The 26782-nt window shown below is 48.1% G+C and overlaps 1 protein-coding gene across 1 annotated transcript in view; it reads left to right on the forward strand.

Annotated features, from left to right (window-relative positions):
• WNT9A (Wnt family member 9A) overlaps positions 1-19156 on the forward strand; it is a 54828-nt gene extending 35672 nt beyond the window's left edge. Inside the window, exons 2-4 of the mRNA XM_040073559.2 lie at positions 445-704; positions 6996-7258; positions 18237-19156. Of these exons, the coding sequence (XP_039929493.1) occupies positions 445-704; positions 6996-7258; positions 18237-18710 (997 nt within the window). The 3' untranslated portion in view covers positions 18711-19156. The remainder of the gene's footprint in view (positions 1-444; positions 705-6995; positions 7259-18236) is intronic.
• Positions 19157-26782: the final 7626 nt, after the last annotated feature.

Here is a 26782-nt window from a genome sequence, read left to right on the forward strand (position 1 = left end):
TGGTGGAGGTGGCCAAGGGTTTATGTCCAAACAAGCTCTGCGAGAGCTGGCAGGGAGCATAAATCCAAATATTTCCTCTTGCCTTATTCCCACTGTCACCTTGCACACACACACACAGTAAAATCAAGTCCACAGGGATGCTCAGCCAGGAGATGCTGATCCCATTTCTATCACAGGCTGTATTTCGTAGAATCCCAGAATGGTTTGCCCTGGGAGGACCTTAAAGACCATCTAGATCCAAGCCCCTGCCCTGGGTGGGGATGCCGCTCACTAGATCGGTTTCCTCAGTGTCCAGCCTGGCCTTGGACACTTCCAGGGAAGGTGCAACCACAGCTTCTCTACGCAGCTTGTGCCAGGGCCCCACCACCCTCACGGGGAAGAACTTCTCCCAGCAATTCTTGTTTCTCCCGCCCTCACCGCGGTGCCGCTCTTGTTTCTCGGCAGGCTGACGGGCAACGAACCCCTGACCATCCTCCCTCTGACCTCGGAAATGGAGGAGGCGGCCGCCAAGGCCCACTACAAGGTGTGTGACCGCCTGAAGCTGGAGAAGAAGCAGCGCCGCATGTGCCGGCGCGACCCCGGCGTGGCCGAGACCCTGATGGAGGCCATCAGCATGAGCGCCCTGGAGTGCCAGTACCAGTTCCGCTTCGAGCGCTGGAACTGCACCCTGGAGGGCCGCTACCGCGCCAGCCTCCTCAAGAGAGGTGAGTCCGGGCTGTGGTTGGTTTTCTTAGCTTCTTTTCTCCTTCGTGCCAGAGCCAGGATTTAGTACGCGGGAGTCACGGCTTCGTGTTCGGACTCGGTGTTTATTAATTTTTGTCTACATTACAGCCTTGCAGGCAGTGAGCTCTAACGAGCAAGGTAGAAAACTGAGGTGAAATGGAGCGCCTCTCTATCTCTATAAGGTCTTTTCAAGGACAATCCATCCAATTATGAAATACCACCCAAATTGTTTTTACTTCAAACCCAATAACTAACCACTTGAAGTCCGCAATGTTGACTTTACCAACCACAGAGAAACACCCAAACCCATGAAGAAGAAGGTGAAAAAAGAACAGCTAACCTCCACCCCAAAGCCTCCATCTTGCCCCACACATATTACTACACACTATAATCCTAAAATCTAAGTTTCCAGAATTCCAACATGGGGTGTTGGACCTTAGTGTTTCCAAATAACGGGACGGGGCTGCCAGGAGACGTTCCTCGAGCCTTTATTGTGACATCAGCCTCAGCACAGGGTGAGACAAGGAAGATGGCAACAGCTCACGCATCTTGGCAACAGCTGTGTGGGAGCTCTGTGCATGAGCAGGACAGGGCTGAGGTGTTCCTCGAGCTTTTATTGCGGCATCGGTCTCCCAACAGGGTTTGAGAACAATTGAGAGATGGCAACAGCTCACATCTGCCAGCAGCAGCCAAAGATCTCTTTGTTACAGGGCATTTTAAAGGTTTTCCAGCCACTAGCACATTGCTAAAGCTCACAGAAAATCGTTCTAGCCAATCACCATAAGCACAGGTACGCCTGCTTCAAACAACGCTTGCTTGTGTGCTTTCTATTAACAGTAAATAATATTCCATTATTAGGCTTAAAACATTTTGCTATCTTAGAAAAATATGCTATTATTAATATCTAATATGCTATTAGATATTAATAATAGCAGTCCTAAGATCTTTCCTAGCCAAACCTAAGTCTCAGACTATTGTTTCATCTCCTTGCTTGCTGTACTATTGTAACTTCTCCTACTTTCAAGCTTTGCAGTCGCAGCTAATTCTAAATTCTTCTGCTCTTTCTGTTTCTGGGGCCTGCTTTCACAGCTTTCTGAAAGACTTCTCACCTTTAGTATTTCCCACAAACAGCAGCCAAAATTCTCTGTGTTACAAGGCCTTTTAAAAGCTCTCCCGCACTGGGGGTTCTCTGCTGTGCTGGTTTTGCACGGAAGTGACTTTTTCAAGAAGATTGTAGCAAAACCAGTCAGTGACTAGGTTTGAATATTGACATCTGGTAAAGCCAATAGAAAGATGATGCACATTTGTTTTTCTCCTAATCCTTTCTCACAGCAGAAAAAATGTAAGTAATTCTGGTACTAATACTCAGTGACCTTTTCAAGAAAGTCGTAGCAAAACCAGTGACTAGGTTTGGATATTGGCATCTGGTAAAACTAACACAAAGATGATGCACATTTCTTTTTCTCCTAATCCTTTCTCGCAGCATAAAAAAAAGTTGACAATTCTAGCAGACACTCAAGCCACTACACGTAATTTGGGAAACAGAAATAGACAAATTTGCAACCACCTCATCTGCACTCATCTCCTGCCCTGGTGGTCAGTCTGGGCCGTCCTCTGCTGGTGGTGCTCCCCGCGAGGTCCACGAAGAGCTCTGTGGAAAGGCTGGAGCTCATCCCTGGAAGTGCAGGGCGGGCAAAGAATGTGCTAATGGGGGTAATTTATGGGCTTGCCCTGCCTGCTTCCCACTGCTGGCCCTGGCTGCTCTCCTTGGAGGCTGGAGGTGCTTGTGCAGGTCTCCGCAGCCAGGAGCTGCATTTTTCTCCCCACTTCTGCCAGAGGTTGAGCTGCTGCTGGAGGAGAGGATTGGGAAGCTCTCAGAGCTGTCCCCTCTTTCTTTATTCCCTATTTATTTCTCCTATCTATTTTTCCTATTTATTATGCCAGTCTGTCAGGAAAGAAGTAGAGAAAATGCCTTTTTTAAGGAAATAAGACAAACCAGACTGCTCTGTGCTGTTCCTGTTAGAGGGGGCAAGGGGAACCCTGTCACAGTACAGGGCAAAACCTGCAAATGGCTGTGTCCTGTTTCTGCCGTGGACGTGAGCAGTGGGTGATTCCCAGAGCTCTTCCCAGCAGCTCAGGTGGGGATGGCCAGAAGTTGGGAGCACTGGAGGAGAAGGTGATATTTTTATTTATTTTCTTTGTGCTGCCACATGCAGTCCGGCTTCTTCCACCCTCCCAGTAAAACCCAGTTCTTATTTCCAGGCTGCAGCACCATTTTACGGACAGCACGCTGGGGCCTCCAGGGCTTTCCAGAAAGTCCTACACTCAGCAACGGGCCTGGACCTGGGAAAGCCAGGGCGTGAAGTCTTTAAAGATAAGAGCAGACGTTCGCGGGGCTAATTAGTGAGGAGGAGTAATTCAGAAGCACCAGGGCTTAACTAATGCACTGTCACTGGCTGGTGGAAACAAGGAAAGTCCTTATGAAACCCAAGAGGTCCGGCCAGAGCTGCAAGACATTTAAAAATATCCCCGCATGCCGGAGGAGTCCCTGGATTAGTGGTGCCTTGGGGAAGCCAAGCACTTTCTCATGCTGACACCTGGAGGCCGCAGCTCGTTCCTTCAGACCTGCCTGTCCCCTGGGGGGGCACTGCCTGGAGTTAAAACCCCACGGAGACCCCCCCCGTGCCAGCCCTTGTCAGGGAGCCGTGTGATAAACGAGAGCTCTGAGGGTTGCAGGGCTCTGCTGCTGTCTCATTCTGCCGTGGTTTATATCCCTGCAACATCTCTGCCCTGCCCCGGCGCCGTAAATCCTTCAGGTGGTGTTCCCCCAGCAGCAACACGGTGCCCTGTAAATCTTTCTCCTCCTCTCCAGGAGCTGCTGGTTCCTGGCTCAGCGTTGCAGCAAGGGCAAAGGCTCACATGGATCACCCACTAGGACACAGCTTTTCCAAGCTGAGGGCTTTGCAGGGAGAAAGGAAAAAAGGGAGAAGGCCCCACTTATTTTTCACTTTAAAGTTTCTCCCTCTGTTTTTCGGTCACCAGACCAGCGCTGGCTGCTGGTTTGCAGCTTGGGCTGATGCAGCCCCGTTTCTTAAAATAACAGGGGATTGTTTAAGGGACTCGTTATCCTCTTTGGATAGTCGTGCACAGTTTTGGAAATGGCTGAAACTGGATAGCCAGGGCCCGGCAGACTGTCAGTGCACTGGGGCTTAGAATGCCTGCATTGATTTAAAGCTCATTATCTTGTTACAAAATATCTTGGTGCAATCAAATAGTGCGTGGTGGAGATGGCTTTAAAATCTGGCCGGAGCCAAATGTCACATGGAGCTAGTTGGGAGCTGCCTGTGGGTGAGATGATCCCCGTGCTGATGGGCACCGGGAATTTGGGAAGCTTTCAGTGATGGAGAACGGGAGGAGGAGAGACAAAGCTGATGGAAAGGGAGGGGGAACCTGGCAGATGAGCTGCTCCTCCTGGCTTTCTGTCAGGTCTGGAATGTGCTGTGGTCGCACGGCGCTGACTCTCTGCTGGGATTCTACAGCCGCTCCGAATTCGGGAGGGCTTCGGGCAGCCTGGGGGTTGGGGCTGCCTAATTAATCAATTAAGGGTGATGGCCGTGAGTTAAGTGCGCAAGGCCAGCCTGGATGGGGGCTTGGAGCAACCTGGGATAGTGGAAGGTGGCAGGGGATGGGACTGGATGGATCTCAGGGTCCCTTCCAACCTAAACCATGCCACAACTGCAGTCTCAGACCTCAGGGCAGGGTTTGCACACCCCATCCCACTGAGGATTCTCTGTCTGACGCTGGTACCTCTTCATTCTGTGTAGCTGTGGCAAGAATTCTCCAGTCCGGGAGGACAGAGGCTTGGGAATATCTGTCTTTGGTAGTGGCATCCCTCCGACAGGCATGTGGGCAGTCTCACCTGAAAAAAATAGTTTACAAAGGATGAGAGATGCTTAGAAGGCATTTTCTACCCAGAGGAGTCACCTGGGTACGCGTGAGTTTTTGCTGTGCAAATTAAGAATTCCCTCACCACTCCCAGAGAGGTCTTTGCAGTGCTGAAGGTGTTTCTGGGCTGTCAGAGGACATGGTCTGGCTTCAGGGAGAAAACACAATTTGGTATTTTAGCTCTCACCGCTCTTTGTGGTGTCCTCAGTGAGCGCAGAGTTGAACCTGGTTTTTTATTTTAATGTTTCTAGTGAGGAAAAGGTCCCTGTTCTCCTTTTCCAGGTGAGCAGTGGAATGATTGGATAATTCCCACCACAATCTGGGAGGACGTAGAACCTCAGAACCTTTGGGAGGGACAAACCTCAGTGCCCTGGGCTGGATTTTCATCAGTCTTCCTGCTCCTGGGAGTGTTTTGGGAAGGCAGACTCTGGGAATGGCCACACGAGTTTGCTCGGACTGTCATGAACCTCCCAAGGAACAGTTCCAAAAATGACCTGGCAGTGTCTCTGCATGTCCTTGCTTGACACACCAGCTCACAGATATATCCACTACTGTCACCATCCACTTGTGTTATTTTTGAGTGGGGGATTTCTTGAGTCCCATCCAAAGCTGCTCTGGAATTGCATCTCAAACACGCAGTCGTTTACGGCTTCCATAGCTGGAGAATGGGCAGCTATAAATACTGCCATGTTTGCTTTTTATTCCTGGCTTTTATAATTTGGATTGGAACCGTGGGTCCCTCTGGGTGTCGTTTGGCTGTCGGGGGAGTGGATGCCGTCACATCCCTGCAGGTGAGCCTGGAGGTGTGAGGAAAGGCTGTGCATGGAAGGTTTGAGGTGTAAAATGTTTTGGGTTGTTTTTGAGTTGGGTGACGCATCTCCTGCTCCCCAGCCCTCGGCTGTCTTCTGTCAGAAATTCTGCTGGTCTGGAGTAGGAGCCAGTGATTTGATTCAGGAGGAGAGGGAAGAACGAGGAGGACTGGAAGGCCGTGCTGCATTCCTGCTGTTTGTTGTCCCCTGGCAGCAGCAGTGGTGCCCCCGTGTCCTGTCCCACCCTTCACGGAGTCAAACAATGCCTTGGCTTTGAGGGGACCTTAGAGCTCATCCAGCTCCAGCCCCTGCCACGGCCAGGGACCCCTTCCATCAGACCAGGTTGCTCCAAGCTCTGTCCAGCCTCGGCCTGGACACTTCCAGGGACGGGGCAACTCTTGCTCAACTCTTTCCGTTCCCCGGCAGAGACTGTGAGTGACACAGAGTGACAGCCACCGGGCCGGCCAGGTTCCATCTGCATTCCTGACTCCTAGCTTGTGCCGCCTCTGTCCGTCATTCCTTGCCCTCCCCCGTGCCCTCTTCTCCATCGGTGATGCAGGCAGAGCTTGCCGTGCTTTGAGGCTGTCAGGAGCACGGAGCAGGCTTTTCCCAGCAGTGCCCAGCAGTGCCACAGGAGGAACAGTCGGGAGCCGATGCCGCGGAAATTCCGCCTGAAGTTGAGGAAGAACTTCTTTCCTGGGCAGTGACTGAGCACTGGTGTGGAGTCTCCCTCACTGGGGATATTCCAGAGCAGCCTGGATGTAATCCTGAGCCCTGTGCTCTGGGATGGCCCCAGATGCCCCACTCTGGTCCCCTCCTGTCGCTTTTATCTTCTTTTCTGCCAGTCGGGATTAAATGTTCAAGACGGTGTTTCTTGTTCAGACTCAGATGTTTATTAATTCATACCTATGTTACAGTCTCACAAACCGTGACTGCTAGCTAACAAAGTGAAAAATGGCTGCTATCTCTGTACAAGGCCTTTTGAGCACAAACTGTCTAATTACGAGGTGACACCTAAATTGTTTTTACTTTTAACCCAATATCCAACCACCCCTGGCCCGCAATGCGGATTTTTCTACCCAATTATAAAATACCGCCCAGACCCATGAAGAAGGTGAAGAAGGACTGGCCTACACCCTAAATCCTCCATCCTGCTTCATCTCTATTCCTGTATTCTAAACCCTTAAACTCTGAGTTTTGCACCCTGTGATATCACACACTTCTATTGAACTCCGCACCCACAGTCCCAGCGCCGTCACTCAATTTTGGAGCCTTTTCCACGGCCTCAGGCTGGATGCAGTGTTTGCTTGGGGATCAGCGCCTTTCAGCACAGAAAATCCAGAATTCTCAGCGCCCAGGGTTCCAACACCCTCCAACCTTTCTACTCTGCAGCTCTGTGCCACAGCTCACTCTCCTCTCCCAACAGGTTTTCCCTCCATTTCCTAGGGTTGGGGTGTTTTTTTTTTTTTTTTCCTTTCTTTAAGCTGCAATTAGAGCCTGTCCCTCCTGTCCCCGCAGGTTTTAAGGAGACGGCCTTCCTGTACGCCATCTCCTCGGCGGGGCTGACGCACGCCATGGCCAAGGCGTGCAGCGCGGGGCGCATGGAGCGCTGCACCTGCGACGAGGCGCCCGACCTGGAGAACAGGGAGGCCTGGCAGTGGGGAGGCTGCGGGGACAACCTCAAGTACAGCAACAAGTTCGTCAAGGAGTTCCTGGGGAGGAAGCCCAACAAGGACCTGCGAGCCAGGGTGGACTTCCACAACAACCTGGTGGGCATGAAGGTGCGTTGGAGGCGCCGCCGTGGGGTTTTTGGGGGTGGCGGCGCTGGGTTTGTGTTGGAGTCCAGGGCATTCCTTTGGCTGCCCTGGAGGGTCAGGGACCTGGGCAGGGGGGTCTGGGACCCCAGCCCAGAGCCCAGAGCTCAGAGAGACACTGGATTTGATTTCAGTCCATGGGAGAGGCTTCTTGCACTGCAGGAAGCATTGCAGGCCACAAAAGTGTGGAAAATAGTAGTTTAGTATATCACAGGGTGAAAAAACAGTGAGTTTGGGATTTTTGGCATTGAAGTGAATGGGGCAAGATGGAGAATTTGGGGCGTTGTCCCCTTCTTCTTCCTTCTCCTTCCCTCACTCCATTTCTGCAGTGACGTTGGCACAAAGTAGTTAGTGAGGATTGGGTCAGAGTAAAGATGACCTTTCTAGTAATAGTGATAGACATTGGTAATAAATAGTAAATAAAGAATACGTAGCGATTAGTATAAAAGATAAGGACAGCCCAGAGACAGGAGGAGTCACCAGATGTCCGAGCCGCTGCAAACATCTTTTGGACACTGAGAAAATTGTAAGATAAGAACTAATAAACGAAGCACGTAACCTTGAAGACTCCGTCTTTTCCTGCGTTTGGCACAGGGCTTTGCAGAGGGCCAGAACTCTAAAACCACCTGAATGCCGGGGAATTTAAGCTCCTAAAAAGGAGCCCCCGACAACTGGCGTCTCTGGGATGGGCAGAGATGACTGCCGTCTCTGAGATGGGACAAGAAACAACTGGCACCCCAGATGGAACAGAAACAGGTTTGGGTGCGGAATAGGAGCGTTGGGTGTGAAATTAATGGAGCGGCCCTCTTTCTGGAAGGGAGGAGGCTGAGTTGTGGGATTGTGGCCTGGTTTTCAATGTGCAGACCCACTGGAGAGAGAGCAGAAGGGAAAGGAATGGGACTGGCCCGGTCTAGGAAGTATGAGGTGGAGATGAAGATTGCTGGTTTCCCACATGGAGGAGAGGGCTTTGCACCACAAAGGGATGGAAAGAGAGGTTCCTCAGGCTTAGATGAGGTAAGGGTTTTATGCTGCCACAACATGTCCCTGAGGGAGGTTCCTCTTGCAGCTGTTCGGTAGAGCACAGACAGTGTAGCATCTCCTTGGCCAGGTTTCTTTAAGACTGGCTAGAGAAACACCCAGCAGGGAACCAGGGTGGAGAGATTAATTTCTGGCCGGCCTCAGACCTAAAAGTCCCTTCAGTTTTGTCTTTTGGCAGAAACCTTCTCTGTCACCTAGAGCAGGAGACGGTGCTTGGTTGTAGAGTCCCATTTTTCTTTTCCCATCTTTATCCTCTCTTCCTGCTCCTCACACCTTCTCTGGGGCTGCCTGGGAGCTTCCCTGCAGGGCTGACAGAGTTCAGGAAGCGTTTGGACAATGCTCTGGGGCACAACGGTGTGATTTTTGGGTTTGTCCCGTGCAGTGCCAGGATTTGGACTCGATGTTTCCTGTGGGTCCTTTCCAGCTCAGCATTTTCTGTGGCAGATGTAAAGCACAAAGCGTTTTCAAGTGCTGGGTCACCCCAGCTAGGGGGAAAAGGAAAGGGTTTTCCACCTTCTCCCGTAGTATGCTTTGGCTGCACCTAGCCTAGAGTAGCTCCAACACGAAAATCCCTGGGATTGGCCAGCACAGGTGCTTAGGATCAGTGTTTCATTGCACCAACCTCCGAGGGGGACATGCTGTAAGGCCAGAAATAGCCCTCGGGCCTTGTTATTGTCTGTGTGATTGGATGCAGGCTTGGGGCTGGGATGGGGGACCTGGGTCTCCAGTTTCCCAGGCAAATGCAGCCCAGCCAGTTGTGCATTCTAGGAATGGCCACCCCAGCTCAGTTGTTGCTGTGTCTATGTATAAAATGTCATTCCTCGCGACGGAATCAGGGCATCGGGGAATGCCACCGGCCGGGGCTGGCCAGCAAAATGTCTTCTCCCCCTCTCCTCACTGCCAGATGCTCCTAGACAGCGCTGAGATCAGGATTAGAAATATCCTGGATTTAGCTGGTGTCTGGTTTTGGCTGACGGCTTTCCTGCTCTGGATTAAAGGGCTCAGTGTCTCTGAACTCCTGTGGCAGCTCTGTGACGTGTGACTCGGGCTTTGCAGGGTGGTGGGACTTGTCTCGATCCTTGTGTTGGCTGCTCTGTCCCATCTTGTGGGGCTGAGTGTGTAGCAGATGGGAATGCAGTGGGGAAGGTGGCCCGTGGAGTCTGTGACTCCATGCTGGAGGTTTCTGTGGGATGTCTCCTGTCATTCCAGAGTCACACACTACAATCTCATCAAAACCTCCAAGGATGTGACTTTAGCTGACATTGGCAAGGCCTTGTAGCTGCAGAATTATCCACCAACACTGGCAGGGCTAAAAGACCTCCCAGAGGTGTTTGGCCCAGCTCCCAGTGTCCCCAGTCCCAGGAGCTGCAGTCAGGATGTCCATATGGCTGAGGTCACTCTTGGATTTAGGATTTGTGTCCTTAATTATCACCTGTGCTCCACGCTGCGTGACTTTGAGCTGAACGAACTCTGAGGATGAGCTGGAGGGGTTGAACCTTCCCTCCTGTGCCCTGATCCTTGCGCGTTAGCTCCCAGGGGAAGATGCAGGACTCTCCAGCATCCTCTGCCTCCACTTCCCTTGGCACAGTCGGGCTCTGGCCACTGGCAGTGGTTTCAGGGTGTAATATCTGCAGCTAAACAGCTGAGTAACAGTTGTGACGGTTGTCCAGACACCCAGAGCCCTCCTGGCAATCCAAGTCACAGACCTTTGCTGCAGGTCAGTGATCCAGTGTTCCTATTTTCGTCCACCCACAACGTGTCTGTCGAGTTGGGATTGCTGTCTGACAGCTTTCCTTTGCCTGTTTGCCGCAGCAGTTGAAGTGATTTCGCTGTTTGTGCTGCTGGAGTAATCCCTTGTGCCGTGGCGTGGTTGAAAGCCGAGCCAAGCAGCCCACCAGGCTCACAGCACCACCCTGGAGCCAGGCAGGGAAGGAGGGAATGCTGAGAAGGAGGCTTTCAGGAGGGTGGTGGTTGAAGTTCAGGAAAACACACATCTGTACGGTCGGGATACGTGGCCCTAAACCACTGGCACAATTTGGAGTAAAATGATGCAAAAGATCAGTAAAATGATGACCAGAGATGAGGACCCAGGCTGGCTTTGGTGACTACAAAGTCAAAACTTGCAGTGCTTGCTTCAGATTCCAGAATACCGAAACCAGTTTGGCCCTCTTGATGCGGTGGGTGGATTGTCTTTGGCACTGCTTGCTCTCAGGTGTAGATTAATATCAGGTTTGATCTCCGTTCTTCCTCCTGCTCCCACTGCAAGCGCAGGGGTGAGAGGATGGGGGCTGAGAGCACTGCGACATTCCTCGCCGAGTTTATGGATATTTTCCTTGAGGAAAGTAGAGAGTTAAATACGATTCTCAGTTTTCTGTGTCTTCAGAGAAGCTTCTCGCCAGCCAACTCCTGCCGTAAAGGCTTTGCAGCCCTCCAGCAGGGTTTGCTCACCCCGTGACTGCAGCAGCCTGAAACCTCTTTGGGCTAACCTGGTGTGGTTGTTGGAACCATAACTCATCTGGATGCGATTTGGGGTGGATCAAAGGCAGGATGGGAGCGCAGACAGCCTCGACTTGTGCCGTTTTGGAGCCGAGAGGTTTTTGGAGCGGCAGTTCTTGCAGTGTGTGGATGTGTGTGTTCGCTGAGGGAGTGGAGAAGTCTCTGTGAAAGATACAGCACAAGCTTGGTGGTCTCTCACTGATCCTTGACGTGTCACTTTTCCCATCTAATTACTCCCAACCGTGGCAAAACGTACAAATAGTCCCTTGAGACCCAGCAGAAAAAAGGACCTGTGCTGGACTGACTAATTTGGCAAGCAACCTTCTCCCCTCCTGGTCACCACAGCAGTTTCTCCATGGTGTCACACCAGCAAACAATCCGTGCGTTTCTGCGAGGCTGACATGATCCTATCCCGCCTAGTTTTAGTGTCTCCTGGTAGACGTTCTCATTTAATTACGATTTTACTCCTGCTTTTTACAACCTTGATGGGCTGCCTGTAATTTCGCTGCCACCAGTGAAATAATCACTGAACATGTTGTGCCCGTGGTGGCTCACCAAGTTATATGATATGACCTCAGTGGTTAATGAAAGGGCGAGCTTGTCTAGTGCGAGGATGAGGTAATTAGACCAGGACTTCTCCAGCCTTCTCTTTATTGAAAAGCAGGAGCTCTGAATAGACCACTTATTAAAAAAGCAATTTCCCTTCCTTTGCCAGATCTCCTCTCCCTCATTCAGCCATTCTTTCCGAGGGGTCTTGGGTGGAGAGGGTGTTTTGTGGGGGGAGATGTGTGTGTGGAGGGGACGGGGGAGAAGTCAACTGTATTAAAGCCCCGTTGCCAGCAGTGAAGTTTCTGAGTTATATTAAATGAAGCCCAGGCAGCCTTGCTAAAGCTCTCATCTCCTCTCTGTCCTCCCCCCTTTTCCCCCCTGTACACACAAGTGCAGCCCTCTTTTGTAACCCATTAATGAAAAGGCGGAATATTAGAGCACTCAATTAGTTCCACTGGGCTTGAGTAAGTGATGTTTTAATTAAATTTGCCCAGTTTCTCAGCAAAGTATCATTAAACATGACTTTCCAACTCCCTCTCTGGAGCGTTGCTAAGTTTCTTAATCCCAGGAGTGCTGACCTCTTCCAGAGGTATGTCTGGTCAAGCATGTCTTACAGATCCAAGGGGCACAATTAAAAGGGGCTGCTGTTACCCTCAAAAAAAAGGAGAAAATTATCGTGTTCTCAGTGCCTTTTCCCTTCCTCCTTCCAGAAGGAGGGACACAAACCTTTGCCTGAAGTCCGTGTAATACCGCAGCTGTCTTGAGAGCCGAGAGTGTTTAATACAAAATTACGGGGAGGCGGAAACGGTGACCAAGAAAAGGTCTCTCTTTTAAGCAGTTTCCTGCTTTTGAAACTGGTCCTTTTCATGAGGCAGCGTTGTTCTTTGCCCAAGATGTTTTGGTCTGTGCAGAGCAGGTGTTTCTGAAGGATCGCAGAATGCTGGAATGGCTTGGGTTGGAAAGGACCTTAAAGGTCGCCTTGTCCCAAGCCCCTGTCACGGTCCGTGTCACCCTTGTAGGCTTCAAGTCCAGATTCATCCTGAGACAGCTACACCTGAAACCATCTGGGATGCTCTGGAGAGTGGGAGGTACCTGGACTTTCCCTCACCGTTGACTTGCTTATTTTGGAATTCCATGTGAGGAATGGCTTTTCCCCCCCAGGGCAGTGCTGGCAGGGACCTCTCTGTAGGGCTGGAGGTGCACTCTCCATATCAGGGAGATGTTTGCCCAGCTATCATCTGTCTGAGGAACTTGGTGAGCTATCACATAACACGTTATCAGAGCATGCCACCCTCTTCATTTCTGGAGCTCCGTTGGGCAGAGGGGGGAAATTGAGACCCAGAAAGATTAAGTGACTCACTAAAGGTCACGCACAGGCGGAGGGAGGCACAACTCTCCTGTTGCAGAGACAGTGTTTACAAGCACTGGCCATCCAATCTCACACGGTTCCTGCTCATGAACGCGGTTCCAGCCGAACTCCAGGTTTTGCTGCACCCTCGTGACGTGTAATAATTGCCGTTTTGGAGCTTAGCCCACTTGGTGCGTGCAAAAGAAAAAAAAAAAAAAAAAAAGAGACGTAAAGCATCGTTTCTGGCAGTTTTTAGGGATGTGTTTGCAGTGAGAAATGGGGCATCACATGTTTACCAAGGTACAAATCAAACCCAGCAAAGAACAGCCTGAGAAGAGCTCTTAGAGCACAGATCAGTTTTCAGGGCCACCACTGGTATTAATTGCTGCAGGTTATGACAGGTAGGAATGCCCAGGCGTGCTCTCTGGATTTTCCTCTCCTTTCAGGCTGAGAATGGCTCAGCCAAAGCCTTTCTTAGGCCTGGAAATCAATACTCTGGAAAAAAAAAAAAATTTTGCTTGCTATATCCAATAAGTGATTGCAGTTGGTTGTTTATGCGGAGCTTTTTTAGCATGGGAAGCATGCTAGGAATACTGAGCATGGGGAAAATACTTCTGAAGTTCTCAATTTTAAGTAGGGTTATGTTGTTCTACTCTTAAATGTTTGTGTTTTAATACCTATGTCACTCAAATATGACTGTTCCTATTTTTTGAAGAAGGAAGGGCAGTGGGAAGGGAAAACTGTTCTGAAAAAGCAGGTTGAGAACAGGGTGAAAAGAAGGGTTTTGGTTTTTTTTTAAATAAGGTAGAAGAAAAAAGGAAAGGACAACTTCTAGCAACCCGTGAAACTTTTATAATTCAGCCAATGGCACTGGCCAGTGTGAAGGGACAAGTCTGGTCCGCTGGTTGTGTGTGGGGACCGTGGCTGCTGTCCAAACAAACATTAATACTTGAGCTGAGAGAATGCCTAAGCCTATTTAAATTGAAGAGGGCTCTGTCTGCCGGGGTATGGAAGGGACTGGATTTGTGGGGAAGCATCCCGAAGCCCTTTCCGAAGCCAGGCAGGGCTTTTCTCCCGGGACGAGCTGCCTGCGAGGAGGGTTTGCTGCCTCCTCTCCCCCAAACCATAGCGAATGGTTTGAAGCCTCGGAGCCGCAGCCCAGCCATGACGACAGCGGAGCAATAAGCGAGGAATTCCCACGGCTGGGTGTCCGCCCTGGGCTGCTGCTGCCCAGACAAGAGTTGTCTGAAAAAAAAAAAAAAAACAAAAAAAAAAAAAAAAAACCACCGCCAGAGCCCCCGTGACCCAGCTGGGAATGAATGGGAATCCTGTCCTCGGCGTTTCAGCTAAAACACTGAGAAATTGTGTGTTGCAGCATGTCTGAGACTGATCATGACGGGGGCACTTGGTCTGAGCTTCGCAGCGCACCATTGTTGGGGGGAAGGATTACATGTTGCGTAGCAATGCTCTGCTGTGATCCCTCTTCCCCGTGGCTCCTTGTGAAGCCAGTTGGGGAATCGGTCCAGCAGCGCTGTCTGATTTCCTCCGAGCAGAAAACCCCAGGAGGAATGGTTCTGTCTTGCTCTGTGTTTTCCTCATTCTGCGTTTGTCAGTGTTGGGCCTTCTCACAGCAAGGTCAGTGGGAATTTGTGTTCCCAAGTCAAGCTGAATAGCTCAAAAATCCTTATTCTCCTCCCAAACTTTTCCATTTTGGACTGCCAGACCAGGTGGCTGTTGAGAGGAGAGTGGGAGGACAGAATGTCCATGTGTGATGCCATCCCTGACTCGCCACTTGTCTTTTGTTTGGCTTTGTTTTCATGGTAGGAGCTCTCTACAGCACACAGTACAAAAAGGATGCTCCTTGTTGCTGTTACTCCTGAGTTACTACAGCCCTGCTGCTGTGTGGAAGCCGTGGAGCTGGGGCCATGGGGAGCATGAAATATTTCATGCCTTGGATGGAAGCTGAGCCATTCTGTGTCACACCTGTGACAGACGTGCAGGTGGCCACATCCTTGGTGTAGATGAAGTGACCATTCAGTGACTCTTCCACTCATTCACAGAACAGGTTCAGGTCTGTGTAGGATGGAGGTAGATCGGGCTCTGAACTGTGATGAGCCTTGGAAAGAAAGCAGCAGCTACTACAGCTCTTGAAATATGATTTTGTGTGGTAAAACCTCATTCTTCCTCATTTAACCAAGAGTTTTTTTGGGAATAAAAACTGTGTTTTTCTATCCTGGAAGCCCCTCCAGGTTTGAAAGCATGATCCAGACATTTGTCCCAGCATCCAGCCAGCAAAGCTTTCTCCAGCACTGCTCCAAGCAACCTGCTGACTTGGATCAGTCTTGCTCTGCTTCCTGAAGAAATGAGGTGGATTTAAGTGTCTCTGACAGGAGCTTGCAACAAGAGGAGGAAAGGTCGTTGTGGAAGCTGGGGAACGGGACGGGAACCAGAAGGGCTTTGCCAAGATTCATCTTGGCTCGTGGGTGGTTGGGGCCCGGAGGCAGCAGTTCCCCATCACGCAGCGCCTCGAGGAGCTGCAGCGTGACTGACAGCTGCAGGGGAGGCTGCCTGGGCAAGGCATTTTTCTAGGATTTTCACTCTTGCTGCCTCGTAACATTCTTGAGCCCTTCCCGGTCCTTCCAGGAGAAGGTTTACGGGGCGGTTGGGATGCACCGCGCTTGCATGGCAGCCGTGTGAAAATCCACACACTGGATTTCATGAACCGGTGCATTCATGGGGATAAGGGACAATGGAAACCTTTTATGCTTTGGTGCACCAGTGCATGACACCAGAGCTGTCCCAGCCACTGCTTAACAAGGAGCTAGAAGCCAGTCAGGAAAATCCGGACTGGGCTTCGTGTGGAACTTTGAGCCCAGCGATGAGCAGAATAGAATTAATCTACCTAAATGCACTTATTAGTACCCCTTGAGAGACCTTTATGCTGCTTTGAGGAGAATGTTTTAAAGCACCTCAGTGCTAGGTGGAGATATTTTGACACCTGAGTTTGTTAACAAGGAGCTAGAAGTGAGTCAGGAAAATCCAGACTGGGCTTTGTGTGGAACTTTGAGCCCAGTGATGAGCAGAATAGAGTTAATCTACCTAAATACACTTATTAGTACCCCTTGAGAGACCTTTATGCTGCTGGAGGGACAGGTGGTGTGAGGAGTGTTTTAAAGCACCTCAGTTAGTGCTAGGTGGAGATATTTAGACACCTGAGTTTGGCCCAGAGGGTAGGAATTCCTAAACTGAGGTGCCTCCGTGTGAGCTGGGTCCCCAGGCTCCTGTTGGTGATAGAGGTGTGCTCAGCTGCCAGTGGGAGCCTGGAAAGCTGTTCAGTGGAGCAGGTGTTTGCCTCACTGCAGGGTCCTGTCCTGCTTTGGCTCGCCTGGCTCCGACGGGAGTTCTGAGGTGTTTCTCAAACGGAGGTGTTTAAACTCAAGAGTTTGCCTCGGTGAGGTCAACCCTGGCTGGCTGATGTGATTCAAGTGCCTAAACCTACATGCTTACACCTGACTGAAGGTCTTCTGCCCTCAGCCAGCTGCCAATCCATCAGGATCAGGTTTTCCAACACGTGTTGGGCTGTATCCACCAGCCCCATGTGGATGCCTTGGCTGTAGTGCTCCGGCAACGTCAGCACTCCCACGGAGCTCCGGAGAGGTGGCTCCTGACAAGAACAGCCCCGACTCCAGGTTCCCTTCCTGAGTTTCATGACCCTGTCTTGTTCAATCAGCTCCAAGTCCAGGAGCATGGCTACAAGCTGAGCCAGTTCCCGTTGGTTTCTTGCTTTCCCGACTCCTGTACAATGGGGGTTGCCTCCCTTTCCAGGTGGAACAGATGCGAATGTGCTGGAGGAGGAGGAGGAAAGGTTGAGGAAAGCCTGAACTGATGAATGACTGCAGTGTGCAGCCCTTTCCCAAGTATCCCAGCAATTTCTGCCCGGTTTGCTGATGGCGTGGGCGTGAAATCAGGTGGAGGAGCTTTGTTTCACACGAACGCAGCCCTCCCTTCTGGACGAGCAGTGAAACGGGGCTTTACACGAGGGAGGCCGCGGGTGAGGGTTGGGGTTTTCCACACACACACCCCCCTCCTCCCGGTGTTGAAATGTGTTCTGCACGCTCTTGTCTGACATTGTGGGATTTCTTGTGGACTTGGCGAGACACTTTGGCACACAAAGCGTGACAGCCCTTACCCAAGCCATCCCAGCTGAGCGCTATAACCAGCAACACATCTCCCCCTGTAACCCGTCACCGCTTTGAATGCTACTGTGTATTATTGGATTGCGCCTGCAGAGGTCTTTGGCCGTCACAGGAATGAAGTGTGACCGTTGGACGGGCTCTGCTGCAGGCTGCATTTATGCATATTGTCTTTCTAAAAATGTTTCTGGAATATCACAATCGGGCCGGGCCCCAATTCCGAGTCCATGACCTATTGCACGGATGCACATGGGGCTCAGCAGGATTTGTGCAGCCAAATAATTAAGAACCGGATGGTCAGGAAATGGACTGCAGCCAGTCCTCTGCTGTCAGGAGGCCACAATGCAGCCAGATGCCATCATGGGCACGGGGGGAGGTTGTTTTCTTCTTTTTTAGGTACCGTAGATGCCCAAAGGAAGGGCACTTTCAACAGTACTTTGGTACCTTGTCAGGACACAGCTCTGTAAAACAAACTCCGTTCTCACCTGCTATTTTAAGGGGTGGTTTTACCTTACCCATTTAAAGTCAATAGAGCCTAATTTTGGGGAAGGGCCAGGCTGGCAGAATTAGAAATACAAATCTGTGTTTATAATCTGTGGACAAAATAAAATGTGGAGTATTTGTGGCTGTCCAAGTAACGTCTCTGCTCTTGTGTTGCCCATGGAGGTATCCCAGGTGTAAATCTCTCTCTGGAGAAGGGGAGCTGAAACATTCCAATGCTATTTCTAAAGAGGTGGATGTGGTTTTGTGCCGTGAAACTTCTTTATTGCAGTTGATTTGAAAAGGATGGGATCATTGGTTTAGCATCAGTCAGTTGATAATGCTAAACTCAGATTATTTCTGCTCGTGCTTGGGTTTGGGGTCCTGAGGTATGGAGAAGGTTCCTATTATCCACACTCCTGTTCTGGAGCATGTGCCACCTCACCTCTTTCCACTAAACCGACTTCTTCCACTTTTATATCTATTTCTTATTGACAAAGATAAATAGGTCTCTAAAATATATCTCTTGTATCACAGTCTCATCTCTGTCTACACAATGAGCAGCAACACAGGACAATCTCTGTGTACCTTTCTTGTGTCTTTAATTTGCCAATTAAGCAAAGTTTTTGCAGGTAAATGTCATACTCAGGGAACTAAGAGCCTTTTGAAATAAGCATTTCCTGTAGGATGCATCTTCTGTCCGCTTGCAACAGGTATCTTTTATATTGTCATCAACTTTGTGTCCCTGAAGCGTCTCCTAGGAAATGTCGTGTTTTACTCGGTGTTTTGATTTCTTCCGCCATGACTGATTCTCTCTGGGGCCGTGTGTGTGTGTCTGCAGGTCATCAAAGCCGGCGTGGAGACCACCTGCAAATGCCACGGCGTGTCCGGATCCTGCACCGTCCGAACCTGCTGGAGGCAGCTCTCCCCTTTCCACGAGATCGGGAAGCAGCTGAAGCAGAAGTACGAGACCTCGCTCAAGGTGGGCAGCACCACCAACGAGGCCACGGGGGAAGGCGACATCTCCCCCCCTAAAAAATCCATCCCCGGCCACAGCGATCAGATCCCAAGGACTACGGATCTCGTCTACATTGACGACTCCCCGAGCTTCTGCCTGATGAGCCGGTATTCCCCGGGGACCTCGGGACGGAAGTGTTACAAGGACAAGAACTGCGACAGCATCTGCTGCGGCCGGGGGCACAACACGCAGAGCCGGGTGGTGACGCGCCCGTGCCAGTGCCAGGTGCGTTGGTGCTGCTACGTGGAGTGCAAGCAGTGCACCCAGAGAGAGGAGGTTTACACCTGCAAGGACTGACGCAACCCGCGGCTTCTGCTGCGCGGCCGCCCCCGCGGATGGGCCAGCCCGGAGAACTGCCTATGGAGACAAACAGGGTTTGATTGACCTTCTGGGATCTGGAAGCTATGTTGAGACATAAGCACTTTGTAGGGTACAGGTGACCCAGATGTGTTGCTGTTTTGTTTTGGGGGGGTGTTTCTTTGGGGTTTTTTTTGTTTTGTTTTTCCTGTAGACTGAATTTTCATGAGGTCCAACCATGTGGAAATAAGTGCCTGTCACACTGGGGTTAGACGCCAGTTGACCTTCACCTTCGTCGTCTACGCAAGTTTGATGGATCATTTCTCCTTGGAACATTGTTTCAGCCATCCTCCATGAACTCCTGGGCTAAGATATTCCCTTTGGCATAAATATCCTGTACTTCTTTATTCCTGGAGCTCACCAGCTGCTTAGAGAGCTGAGCAGATACAAAAGATCTTTCCGCTTTGAGCGCGGTGGCACGGGAAGCGGACATTTATTTCTCCTCAAGCTGGAGAAGGATTTGTAGGGAATGATGGGGTCTTCCAGTGGAGTTTCTGCACATGGAGCAAACCAGGCTCTGACAAAGAGACCCGCTGGGAGCATCAGCTCTTTAACGACAGCTCCGCATCCGCGTGCATTGTCACCACATACCGCTCAAAAACTTTGGGTCCACCACACTGCAGACAGAAATAGATCCAAGAAAGAGGTTGGGAAGACAGCAGAACACCAGATGTGCCTGTCCCCTTCAGTCCAATCCCATGTTCTTTATTTAAAACAATTCTCCCAAATGCAGGTTCTTTAGCACTATCGCCGTCTTAATTTTTTTTTTTTTATTTTAAAACCACTAGATACTTTTGTTTCATTTTCACTTCGCGCATGATTTATTTTCCTCTCCTCTTCCCGCCTCTTGCTGATGGAGGTCAACCTGTGGTAACTGCTTCAGAAATCCCAACTGGAACTTGCTGAGTCTTATGCCAGCTGAATTTGGACGTGCTTCTCTTGAGCAGGACAAGAGGAATCCGAGTGCATCTTGGAACCGGGGCTGTCTTGAGTTGTGGAACAGCCGTTTTGGCCTGGATCAGACCTCTGGAGGAGCTGACTTTTCTTTCCTGGGTCATCATTCCATTTACTCTAAACCATGGCAGTGGTACATGACACAAGCTGTATGTAAACCCTATGACCTTAAGATGATTTTTTTTTTTTTTTTTTTTTTAACCACTAGATCTAGAACTGTATTTTAAAAACACACCTGCTAAACCCTAGCAAACTCGTGGATTTGGAATAACCAATCGACACAGAGGCAACCTGAGAGAAGCCAGAAATTTGACTGCAGGGGTTGATCACTCCAACGCTGTGAAACACATGGCAACCTCCAGCATTTCTTTTTCGCTTGGAAGAGGAGATTTACAATCCAGGACTTGGTGTGCCAATATTTTTCATATAAAAGTTGATTGGAGGCAGCCAGGGAATGCCTGAACGAAGCTTTCTAAGGAAAAAAATGGGGAGCAGAGGGTGTTCCGTTTGATTTTTGGTAGCAATTTTTGATTGTCCAATAGTAGCAATAATCTCCAAGTTTTTATAAGCCATTGAACATGTGTCCAAAAGAGGAGATTCTCAAGCATTAGTAAAAATTTGTAAAACAAAACGAGAGCAATTTCCCAAGAAGGACCATTATTTTTCAAAGTCTTTTTTTCCTTATTTAATTTAAAATTTCCCCGCCCCCAGATTGTAGCCACTAATATTTAAGCTGTTCATATGCATGGGAAAAGAAAAGATAGGTTTGGGGTTTTTGTAACAAATACCTGCAGTCCAGCCTGGCTTGTTGGCATCAAATCTTGAGGAGGGGGCATGGGGTGGGACAGGGTTTAATGGCATCATGGTTCTGCCAAGTGAAGGAAAATGTCTCTTTTTCGGTGTTTCCTTTTTTGCTGTACAATTCTGGAGGCTGGGATAATGATGGAGGAGTGAAGGTGGAATCCACATGTGGAATTCCCACCTTCCACCCCGGCAAAGCTCCGGGAAGGTCTCGCAGCTTTTGGGAAAATCGCCCGTGAGCAGTTTATCTAATGGTTTAAAAAAGTAATTGCCTAGAAACCTATTATTCAGTGTGTATATATAGATATATATACACACCCTGACACATAAATATATATATATATAAAAATATATAAATATTGAACATTTATTTATTGTAAAGCCCTTCAGAAGGACCTTCTTATGGTTTCAATGTGGTATTATGTTAAATTCTCTTTCTCCCTCTGTCTCTCTCTCTCACACATATGTGCAAACTCACTGTTACATTTTTGTGTGTTCTAGAATAGCTCTTCCCCTCCAAAGTAAAGCCAGATCCAAACCTGCTCAAAACAGGATTTTTGGGGTCTGAATTATTATTTCTGGCTCCATTCTTTCTTTTTTTTTTTTTTTTTTTCCCTAAATCCGTTCTTAATTAAAGGATGGGCCACAATTTATGTGCATTATTATTATTATTATTATTGATATTATTATTATTATTAATTATTATTATTATTATTGTTATATTTAAACCGTGGGCCTCATTTTCCTCCTTTTCACTGGTGTCTCTGTCTCCGTTGACCTCGCTGGAGTAACTCCACATTGCACTGGTGTGAGAGGAGAATGAGTCCCTAGAAGCAGAAGAGAGGGGAGTGTTGGCATGGATATCCTGGCCAAGAAAATGCCAGGATGGGATGGGATGGGATGGGATGGGATAGGATAGGGAAGCTTGGTGTGTTCAGCAGTGTAGGGGAGAGAGAGACGGGTGGGAAATAAGGCAAATTGTCCAAGCTTGTCTAGAAGAGAGCCGCAAAGAGTGAATGAACTACTGAGTGAAAGAGCTCTTCTGTGTATTATAACTCACGCACTGAAGCCTGGATGCTTTCTGTAAGTATTAAAAAAAAAAAAAAAAAAAAAAAAGAAAGAAAGAAATAAAAAAAAACACAAAAAAGAAAAAAAAAATTTAAAAAGAGAGACAAAAAAAAAAGAATAAGAAAAAAAAAAAACCTACCACGAATTGTATTTATGTTCATGTGGATATAGTACTTGCCTGTTGTATATTGTAAATAGCAAGGTTTATTCTCCTGTGGTTAAAAAAAAAAAATTATAAATAACTAAATAGTAGCGAGGCACATGTGTTAAATGTATAGGCAGTGTATAAAATATACTAACACTCTGAAATCAGGAGAACTTGTCTTCTTGGCCTTTTGACCTAGGGTGGTAAAACAAATGTGGGTTATTTTTCTTCTCCTCCCTGCACCACGCTGTGGGTGTGTTTTGGGTGGGGGGTCTTTAGTTCCAGCGTTTTCCAATGTTTGCCTTATCCTTGCAGGAAGAATGGGGGCAAAAGCCTCCTTTTGGAAAAATCCAGTGGAGCTGGGAGAGAGGATGTCAAACCATCTCAAAACCCTTTGGAGTGCTAGGCCTGGGTTTTCTGATGGTGAGAGGTGTGCTGGAGTTGAATTAACTCATGGAGTACGAGTGCCACTCCATCCACAAGTCTGGAAAACCCTAAATAAGACGCTGGGAACTCCTCTGTAAAACACTGGGGAGTGTCCTGTAAAACCTTTTTGTCCCAGCTGGATTAAACTGGATTTTCCCAGAGAGGCTGATTCTGCCACCACACCATTGGATCTCCAGTGCAATTCAGTGAAATTGCTCGGTTTTATAAAACTACTTCAGCGGTGGATTTGGGTCCCTGAAGTTCTTCATGGTGTCATTTCATATATATATATATATTTTAAAAAGTGCAAAGCAACTTCCCCCCTTTTTCAGAAATAGGAATTTGCTCAGATGTAACTGGAGAAGGACGGATGGGTGGAGGGGAGATCTCTGGTTCCTGACCCCCTTTCATCCCCTGTCCCCCCAAAAAGTGTCAAAGTGTTGGTTCTCCTAAGCTGATCCAGCCAGATCAGTTTTGGGGTGGGGGGGGGTGCAACCATTATTTATATAACTTTTTTTATGAGGTTTTTTTTTTTAAAAAAAAGAGAAGTTAGCTGATGGAAGAATATTTTTATTGAATAGTGCATTTTAGTTATGTCAGAAATATAAAAAAAATATATATAATATTTTTGTAAACAAGGCAAACTGAAAACGTTTGCTGTTTTATATTAGAATTTTCTATTAAAAGAAATAAAAACCCACAGAAATAATTGTTGCACCCGTCATCTGTTTTTTAACAAGCTTCTATTCTGTGTGACTGACTCATTTATGCCGGATGTGGAGAAATGCAAAACAACTCCTAAACATTATGTTCTCCTTATCTTCCAGTTATCAAAAACTCCAGTTGGTGAAACAAACAGTGTTTAACCGAAGAGGATTTTTAATTATTGTCATTATTAATGCTAAAAATGTGTTATGAAAATTGAGTAGCTTGGAAGGGAAATGTTAAAAAAAAAAAAAAAAAAAAAAAAAAAAAAAAAAAAAAAAAAAAAACCACTACCCCAAAATGTCAAGTTTACCCTTTTTTAGCTGAATATCCTGGTTTTGAGATGGGTCTGGATGGAGGAAATCCCAAATCTATTTGCAGTAACTGGGGATTTGCCATTGAGCTCCATTGGCTTGGGAAGGACGGATCTTTAAAAAAGGGGGTTGGGGAAAATGAAATCGTAATCTGAGTACTTTGGAAGGTTAAATGAAGAGGACCAAATTCCAGGCTTGATCCAACACAAGCAACTTTCATCTATTTGTATGGGGCAGTGCAAAACCGGGGAGCTGGGGATTTGATCTGCTATTGATTCAGGAAGTTTGTCCATCCCCTTGGGAAGCAGGGAATGATTTATGGACCCCCTGTTTCCTAAGGAACTTTTGGGATTGCTGGTTTGGAGATGTGAGCAGGGGCTAAAATAATTTCTGAGGAGTTTTTGTTGTCAACCAGCTCGTTGACATCTGCCTTCCTTCAGCCCAGGTCTGGAATTCCTTTGTCCATCGTTTTTCAGCTGCCCTGTTTTAGGGAACATACAGTCGGATGCTTTGGCTGGGGTAGGGTTGGATGAGACCCCAGATGAAGGGACAGATTTCTCAAGGGTACTTTCATGGAGTAGATGCTGCTTAAGGTGATTTTCTGGTGGATTATGGTGCCTGTGAAAAATTCCTCAGTTGATGCTGCAGTAAAATCCAGTCTGTTCTGTACCCGATGGAACAGGTGCAGTAAAGCTCCTCATTCCCGGTTTATCCAGCTCTGCGGGCACATCTGTTGGGTCGAGTCTGGCTTCCGTGGCCAGCTCAATCCTGGATTTCAGTTTTTAGGATGCTAATTAGGTGATGACTTTTAGAAAGTGATGTTTTTTCCCACAAGAAATACAAGATATGGCCCTTCTGGGCCACGTCGCCTCAGTACGGCACAGGATCAGGTCCAGAGGAATCATAGGAATCATGGAATGTTTGGGGTTGGAAGGGGTCTTTAAGATCCATCTCATTCCAACCTGCTGGTTGAATCTGTTCGACCCCCTGACACCTGGTCATGGATATTACCACAAAATAGCTTTTATATCTATTTTTCACTGACTAACACTGGATTTGACCAAATTATTTGCAACTTCCACTGACAGGGTATTTCTGAAAAGAGCAAGCGAAAGAAAAAAGGGAATCTTGAGGCTTTGTGGGTGGGGAGGAAAAGAAAATGGATTTGGCAGATTTACTCTGGCTTCCTGTAACTACAATTCCTCAGGTGCAGGGAGGGAGTGGGGAGCGAGACCAGAAATCATGCAGACACATCAAATTCACCTGTCAGGGGAAACATCGGATTTTTGTCTTTTTCTCAGTTGTTGCTGAGTGTTTTCAGAAATGGGAAAGAACCCTTCTTAGCACTGGGCAAGATGGCCCAAAAGGACAGGAGAGGACTTCCCTCAGGAAAGTTGGGAAAGGTGTTGGCGTTGATGTGCGATGGATCTGGAATCACACTCCGCTTAGGAAAGGAGCCCGTGGTCTGCATTCAGTGGAGTGCTGTCACGTCTGGAAGGTGTTTGGCCCACGTGGAGGTGCCAGGTTTCCCTGCTCACAGTAGAAGGGGATAAAGACATCCAGGTTAATAGAGGTGGGATTGAATTCAGGAAAATCAAGATATTGTGTGGATAATCCTTCCAGCTCCCCTTGAGCATGGATCCATCCAAAACACCAATCACCAAACCAGCCCAGGAATTTCCCCTTGGACCACCCCACCTTCAACAATTTGAAGCAGGAATGTAAAGTCTAGGATTTGTTTTGCACACCTGGGATGGCATTTCCTTTCAAAGGGAGGTGGGAATACTAACATGAAGGATTAGTATTTTTCTTGGTTTTTTTTCTTTTTGTTTTGTTTTGTTTATTTTCCAATGTCTTATGGGAGCCTAAGTTATTTTTCTCTACCTCATATGTACAGCTTGTAGGTATAAATCTGATTCTGAGTGACTGTTGAGAATGTATTTAAGTTATTTAACATCTTTGTATAACAAAATAAAAGGAAAAAAAAAAGAACAAATGAAACAATAAATGTATTTTAAATTATACTTGAAGTGTGCTCATCTTCCTTCACATCTGTTGGAGAAGTGTTTGTACAGTGGTTGTGTGAGATCCTCCCTTCAGCCTTACTCATGAGCGTAAGCCTGGCTTTGGGGCTAATTTAAGCCCCAAAAGTGGCACCCTGAGATGGAGAAATGCCTCTCCATCCATTGTAAATGACATCATTAAACAAGCTCGGGAGGCTGAGGGACTCCATCTGCTTCCCATGGGATTCCACGGTCATCATACTTTTCTGGAGAAGTCAGGATACCTGAGCAGAGTGTCACTGTCAGGATGTGATTCCAAAATAACTGGCTGGAGCTCAGAATAGGTTGGACGTGGCCAAATTTAGTCTGGGGGAATGACAACGATTTGAAAAATCACTGTTATCCCAGGCGACACACTGACTTGCTTGATCAGAGGTCCTTTTCTTCACAATGGGCCTCTGGAGCTGTTCAGTTCCTCATTGCAGCTCAGCTTTAAACAACCAGAGTTGGGAGGGACCCATGAGGATCATCCAGTCCAACTCCTGACACCCCACCCTGTCCCTGAGAGCATTGTCCAAATGCTCCTGGAGCTCTGCCAACCTTGGGAACGTTCCCATTCCTTGGGGAGCCTGGTCAGTGCTCCACCACCCTCTGGAGGAAGAACCTTTCCCTGATATCCAACTTAAATCTTGGAACAAGACCATCTTTAAGATCCCCTCCATTCCAGACCATTGTATGATTCCGTCACTTGGAAAACTCTGATTTGTGTCTCCAAAGGGTTTCCAAATTCCCTTTGGTTTTCCAATTATCTCCTTCCCGTGCACACAAAATTCTTGCATTTATACATTTATTTTGCCTTCCAGTCCCATTTCCTGCAGTGGGAAAAGCAGCCAGGCTTTTAATCCACCCTCTCAGAGCTGGTTCCTTTGCACAGAATCAGCGCTGCTCATCCTCAAACATCCAGGAATGCTGGATCTCTGTCCAGGATGATGCCGGTGTTGGTGTTGTTCTCCTCACAGGTCATTATTCACCCAAGGAATTGTTCACTAAATCAGTGAAAACCCTGCACAACCAATGCTCCTCCCGCTTTTGCTTTGCTGTTTCCCTTCTTGTGATGAGAAATATCAGCTCAAAGCCCTGAGGACCCAGGCAAACACTTAGATCCAGGTATTTCTCATACAGTCGTGGAATGGTTTGGGTTGGAAGAGAGCTCCAGGATTATCTAATTCCCACACCCCTGCCATGTTTACACCACTAAACCAGGTGTAGTGGTTTCAGGTTCACCAATTTCTGTTTCCCGAATTATGTGTAGCATTTTGAGTGCCTACTGAAATTTACTCCTTTTCTGCTGTGAGATAGGATTAGGGGAAAAGCAAAGCAGGCTCAAAACTTAAAAGGGTACAAAGACAGGTTTACTAACAAAACTACAAGTGAGAAAAAATTAGTAAGAATTCAGAGTAAAACCTTCGAAACGCTCTCCCTCTCCCACAACTTTCCCTTCTCACAGACAACGTACAGAGACAAAACTCGGAACTCTAGGTCAGTTTACCACCTATAAAATAGTCTTTCATCGCTTCATTTAGAGAGAAGTCTCCT

The sequence above is a fragment of the Hirundo rustica genome, chromosome 1 (assembly GCF_015227805.2).
Source record: "Hirundo rustica isolate bHirRus1 chromosome 1, bHirRus1.pri.v3, whole genome shotgun sequence".
NCBI classification, from domain to species: Eukaryota; Metazoa; Chordata; class Aves; order Passeriformes; family Hirundinidae; genus Hirundo; species Hirundo rustica.